Source organism: Equus quagga, chromosome 19 (assembly GCF_021613505.1).
Source record: "Equus quagga isolate Etosha38 chromosome 19, UCLA_HA_Equagga_1.0, whole genome shotgun sequence".
Lineage (NCBI taxonomy): Eukaryota > Metazoa > Chordata > Mammalia > Perissodactyla > Equidae > Equus > Equus quagga.
In genome coordinates this window covers 7729923-7736254 of record NC_060285.1, presented here as the reverse complement: position 1 = coordinate 7736254, position 6332 = coordinate 7729923, and the positions used below count along the sequence as shown (strand labels likewise).

Sequence of the window (6332 nt, the reverse complement as noted above, 5' to 3'; positions counted from 1 at the left end):
TAGGGCCCTCCCCATCCCCACCAGGGCCTCAGTGATGTCTCTCAGTAGACTATTCCACCTCCTCCTGTCAGGAGCCAGGACCTATGTGTAGATTTTGTCATTAATTTGAGTAACCAGTGTTGGGTCTCCATGGGTAACTAGGGGGTAAGCTGTCACCTTCTGAGCCTCAGTATGCCAGTCTCTCAAATGGGGTCAAATGCCACATAAGGCTTGATCAGGGAAGGGTAAGAGCTGGCCCTGGGGAGGCTGTTGAGGCCACATCACAGCCAGGAGCTGGTCAGGGGGCCCATAAGGGACTCAAACCAGGTTGGAGCATCATACTGGTTTATTGGACATCAGGACCCCTGCTGAGGAGTGGGTTCAAGGCTTGGTGTCACCCCTCTAGCGGGGCTCAGCGCAGAGCTGGTAGGGGGACGGGGTCACCAGGAAGCCAAAGACACCATGATCGCTGGGGCGGGGCTGCCCAGAGGGCACCGAGAAGCTGAAGCGCTGCAGGAGGCAGGTGAAGAAGAGGAAGAGCTCCATGCGGGCCAGGGGCTCCCCGAGGCACGAGCGGCGGCCTGTGGGTGGGGATGGGGGTCAGTGAGCCTGGGGGCCTGGGCTCCACGCCTCCAAGACTCCCCAGGAGGGGCAGCGAGCCGGGCTCCCCACAGGCACCTGCTGAGAAGGGCATGAAGGCCTCCTGCTTGACGAAGTGGCCCTGGGTGTCAAGGAAGTGCTCAGGGTGGAAGCGGAAGGGCTTCTTCCAGACGGTTTCATCCTTCAGCACTGATGACAGGTTGGTGATGAGCGTGGTCCCCTGGCAGGAGATGCCTGGCATGGGTGTGGTCTGGGCTGGGGGATGCCTAGAACCCTGCCACCAAACGTGCTTGGGCCACACTCTCTGCCTGGTACAGACCTGATCTCTTGCAAGTCAATCTCAGCCCCAGAAGCTGCCTGGCACCCTCCCTGTCCCCATGTCATGCCCAAGTGACCTCCCTTCATAGGTGCCCTCATGCCACCTGTCCCTGCATGCATGGCTCCTCCAACACACTGCAGCATATTTTAGTTTGTCTTCTCCCCCCAGCCCCCCACTGGGGCTCTGAATGGACGGGGTCAGCCCTGCCTCTACTTCATCCCCATACCCTCCCAGGCTGGACACTTGGTGCCAGTGGAAATGAGAATTAGGTGGCTTGGGTTCCAGTCCTGGCCCCACCTGGCAATGGTAATGCTGGGGCTACCAGGGGGCACGTGGAGCTGGGCTGGGGTGAGGAGGGCCGCAGGCCTACCTTGGGGATGAGGAAGCCCTGCACTTCAATGTCGTGAGATGTCATGTGGGCCACGCCCAGTGGGATGATGTCCCCAAAGCGCTGAACCTCGTGGACCACGGCCATGGTGAAGGGCATGCAGGCCTGGTCCCCCATCTCTGGTCGCCGCGCCTGCCCTATCACCTCATCGATCTCCTGTTGGACACGGCCTGGAAAGACAAGCGTCCCCACAGTGGTCAGAACACAGGGGGCTGCACCCCAACCTCCTGACTCCCGCGCAGGGGCTGTGCCCATGTGGAGGAGGAGGTTACTTTGACCTGTGAGCAGGCCCAGCCTCTGCTCAGAGCTCCTGGTGGCCATCCCAAGGTCGGGGTCCCCAGCCTCTCTGCCTCCACCCTGGCCCATCCCACCAGGCTTCCAGTGTGGGCTCACATTGCACATCTGGGTGCAGGATCATGAGCAGGAGCGCCCAGTCCAGCGTGGTCGAGGTGGTCATCATTCCGGCAGAGAACAGGTCAGCCACCAGCATGCGTAGGTTGTCATCATTGAAGCTGCTCTCCAGGTTCCCGTTGGCCTGGGCCATGCAGAGAGGGTGGGCTCAGGGGCAGAGTGAGGGAACCCCAAATGGCCTCTCACTCTGCACCCTTCAGCCGAGGTGCCCTAACGCTGGGTGATACATAGGCCCCACCTTGCCTGGGTTTGCATCATTGGGTCCTCAACCCACCAGCTTGTCCCTGTCCTTGGCAGCTCACCTTCTCCACTTCATCCAGGAAGGTATCAGTCAGGTCTCGAGGTGGTTGGGCCCGGTCCCGGGTTATCCTGTGTTCGGTGACCAGCTCATCTAGCAGGGCCATGAAGGTCTTATGCCCTGGAAAGACCTTAGCAGCCAGCCCGGGGATGTGCAGGAGCACGGGGATCGCGTTCAGCACCTTTTGGGGCCATACATGTACAGTCCTGGATCCTCACTGTGCTCCCGTGTTCACCTCCCCCAGTCAGTTCCCAGCATCCTCCAGGGTGTCTCCACCATTGACCTGGTTCCTACCAAAGTTGAGGCCTCGACACTGTGTCCTGACCTGGGCCCCAAAAGGATAAATCTAAAATCTACATCTCATGGGTTCCTGTGGCTTTGAACGAAAGAGGTACAAATTCTTTAGCCCTCCCCTGGGGCCGGCTGAGCCAAGGTCCCTCTCTGCAAATCCTCCTCCGCGGAGGCCCATTGCAGGGCAGAAGCCTTCCCCTTGGAGCTCGCCTGCAGGGCTCCTTGGCCTCCTCCACCCTCTAACCTCGGGCAGGAAGCCTGACTCCTCTTTCACCAAGTCCTCTGTTAGGTCCACGAGCTTGAGGAAGCGCGGGTCGTTGTAGTCGAAGCGGCGCCCGAAGGTCAGGGAGGCGATCACGTTGCTCACCGCTTTATTCAGGAGGGCGTTGGGGCTAAAGGGCCTTCCTGGAAGGGGACGGTGCAGGTCAGGGGGTCGCCTCCATCTCCTCTTCCCCAGCCTTCATCCCTGTCTCCTGGCCCTCAGCCCAGCACTCACCGGCCTGGTCGGCGAAGGCGGCACAGAGGTACGAGGCCTCCTCGGTCACCCACTGCTCCAGGGACTTCTTGCCCATGCCGAAGTTGCGCAGGGTGGACACGGAGAAGCGCCGCTGCTCCCGCCACGCGCGTCCAAAGCGGGCAAAGATCACCCCTGTGGGTGGGGCGGCCACGTGGGCGTGGCTCGGCTGTGACCTCGCCCCTCTTCTGCGCGCACACCTTGCTCACAGGCTCGCCTGCCCTTCCGTCAAGGCATCGATATTCCCCTGACCCCGCCCCAGGCTCTACTCTCTCAGTCCCGCCCGCTTTGGTGAAGGCCCCGCCCCTGCTCCCACCACCCAAACCACATTGGGCCCCTCAAAATCCCGCCCACTTTACACTCGCCACTGGCTGGGGAAGGGTACAACTCTCTGTCCGCCCACTTTGCTCGCCAGCTCTACCCGCTGCGGGTAGTTCTTGGCCCCAATCTCCTCTCCACACCGTGACACTCTTCCGATTCAGGGAAGGCCCTGGCCCGCCCCATACCCGCCCACACTGACTCAGTCCCCCCTCTTTCCCGCCCACCCGGACGTCCCCTTTCTTCTCGCATTGGCCCGGTGCCCGTCCATTCCCTGCAAGTCCCCGCCTTCCGCGCCGCCCACATCCACCCCTCTCGAGCTTGGCGCAGGCTCCTTCCTCCGCCTGCCGTTCAACAAATTTGCTGAGATATCCTTGCGCTAGGAGACCACCATCCTTCCTCCAATTGTGCCTGCCGGGTCTACGGTCACTGCGGTCCCAGTCCCTGCCGGGCGGCGGTGCCCCCCCTCCTCCGCTTGCCTTCGGAGCGCGGCCTGAAGCCCAGGTGCTCGAAGATATGTGCAGGTGGGCGGTCGGAGGTGTCCTCGCCGCGGTGCACCAGCGCCTCGCGCATGGCCGCCAGCCCGTTGAGCACGACCACGGGCTTCCAAGCCAGCTGCAGGCTGAACACGTCCCCGAAGCGACGCCGCAGCTGCAGGCCGAGGGTCGAGGGCGTTGGTGAAGCCTGGCCCCCTGCCCCGTTGCCAGCCCTAGTCTCCTGGCACTAGCTTTGGGGGACCCCCGAGCTGCTGGCAGCTAGCACGTGCAAGGACTGTATTTGGCTTTGTTATGCTGGGGGTCACAACCTATAGGGTTGAGGACCTCACGTTGGATCACGCCACCCAGCTATGACTTTGCAGAGGTCACCGAAATTGTCAAGGGCCAAGTTAGCATCCCATTTTACAGGCAGAAGAAACTGAGGTTCAGAGAGGTGAGCAATCAGGCCCAAGGTCTCACAGCAGCAACAGATTTGAACCTGATCACCGTCCCCTCTCAACTTCGACTTCCTGAATTAAATGGGGCTCATGAGCAGACTCCCCTCCCCCAATCTCAAGATCTTTCCTCCTGATGTCATCAGAAGGGACTCAGGCTCGCATAACTTATGCCATGTCCCACTGGATCCCAAACTCACAACCAAGTCCGTCCGCACTCCCGACTTTTGCCCTCTCTGACCTTTGATGGGAAAATTCAAACTGTCCCCCAGGCCCTGCCCAGCTGCCCTCCCCCAGGAGGCCTCTCACACCTGCCTCCTCCTTTCCACCAGCTCCTTGTCCAGCCTGTGGCTTCTCCACCACCCACTGTCTACTGCTAGCTGGATCCCCAGCACCTCTGTGCCTACCTCACACGTTCCTCACCCGAGTAAAGCTGCAAATCGAGTCCTGGAAGTCCACCTGCAGCAGGTTGCCCAGCCCAGGCAGGGGCATGGGGCCTTGTGGGTAGCGTGGGGCCCAGCGTTGGCGCCGATGCATCAGGTCCACCAGGAGCAGGAAGATAGCCACGGCCACGGCCAGAGGCCCCAGTGTATCCCCGGTCAGTGCTCCCATTGCTACTTTAGTGGGCACTGGGCTCCTCCAGACACACTGGCACCCTTTACCACACCAGGCACCAGGACCAGGCCAGGCAGGGCTCTCTCACCAACCCTGAGGGTGTGACCAACCTGGGACCTCTTTATAAAGCAGCCAGACTGGCCTTTGCCCTCTGCCCTGAGCCTACCTGTTGGCATGACTGTGCTGCCAGAGGGTGCAGGGAGGGGCCGGGGAAGGTCAGTGCAGGGGTGGCACAGAAGTCCTGTCCTTGCTGTTCTTTCCAGGTGCTTACCCTGGGTGTAGGTGGGAGGAAGTCAATATATCCCCCCTACCAGCCTGACTCCTTAGCATTGTATTAGCTTCAAGGCAGAACCAGGGATCTTTGGGCTTGATCCTGCCACTCTCCTGTCTCATTAGGCCTCTCACCCCCTAGTGTGGTGACAGCTTCATTCGCAGAACAAGTCCTTGCTTTCCCTTATCACACCTGCCTCCTCCTGAGAGGCCTTCCCCTGGAAGGTTGTTGGCACTTGTCTGATGATGAGAGGAACCACAGCGGCAGGGGGTGGCAGGGAGACAGAGGGGGCTGAGGTTCTCCATTTGTCCTTCACCTCACCCCACACACTTGACACACACAGACACACCTAATCACATACTTACCCTTTCCCAGACTCTTATTTCCTTGCTCACACATGTACACACACACAGAAACACCACACAGAAATCTACACACCCACAATACCACCCACACTCAGACAACACGTCAACACACAAACTCACACTTACACTCTGGTGCACAGATTCTCACACACAGACCCAGCACCAAGTGCCCTGGTTCTCATCAATGCCCCTGGATGCCTGCACGGGACCTCTTCTGATGCAGGCTGCTCCCCACAAGGCTCAGGGTCCTCGCCCGACTTGCAGCACAGCCCAGATTCCCAGGCTCTGGCCTGGCCGTGGCAAGTTTAAACCTGGGTGTTGAGGGGCAACACGGTTGTTCTCTGGGCTCCCCATTTGCCCTCCACCACGGACAATTGGTGGAGCCTGGAGGCCCTTTCCTAAGCTTGTTGCATCCTCTAGTCAGCTCCTGTGGGATAGTGTCATTTCACTGCTTTCTGGCCTCTATGGCTTCTGATTAGAAATCTGATGTCAATATTATTGAGGATGGATCCTTTGTTCACAGTGACACACATCTCACATCTTTCTTGCTGCTTTCAAAATTCTCTCTTTTTCTTTTGACAGTTTGAGTATGATGTGTAGGTGTAAATCTCTGATTTTATCCTACTTGGAGTTCACTCATCTTCTTGGATGTCTAGATTGATTTTTTTATTTTAATGAGGTCATAATAGTTCATAATGTTGTGAAATTTCAGTTGTACATTCTTATTTGTCAGTCGCCATATATATGTGCCCCTTCACCCCTTTTACCCACCCCCAAACCCCCTTCCCCTCTTAAGCACTAATCTGTTCTTTTTGTCTATGTGTTTGTTTATCTTCCACATATGAGTGAAATTATGTGGTGTTTGTCTTTCTCTGTCTGGCTTATTTCACTTTACATAATACTCTCAAGGTCCATCCATGTTGTTACAAATGGGACAATTTTGTCTTTTTTTATGGCTGAGTAGTATTCCATTGCATATATATATATATATATATATATGTATATACACCACATCTTCTTTATCCATTCATT

At 57.9% G+C, this 6332-nt stretch overlaps 1 protein-coding gene across 1 annotated transcript; it reads right to left on the bottom strand.

Annotated features, from left to right (window-relative positions):
- Window positions 1–326: 326 nt before the first annotated feature.
- Window positions 327–4661, bottom strand: LOC124230280 (cytochrome P450 2D14-like). Its single transcript, XM_046646177.1, has 9 exons — window positions 4473–4661; window positions 3598–3769; window positions 2783–2935; window positions 2531–2691; window positions 2000–2176; window positions 1680–1821; window positions 1269–1456; window positions 658–799; window positions 327–560 (listed from the first exon to the last, which is right to left on the bottom strand). Exons 1-9 carry the CDS (start codon window positions 4659–4661, stop codon window positions 382–384), a joined length of 1503 nt encoding a protein of 500 aa, XP_046502133.1. The 3' UTR covers window positions 327–381.
- Window positions 4662–6332: the final 1671 nt, after the last annotated feature.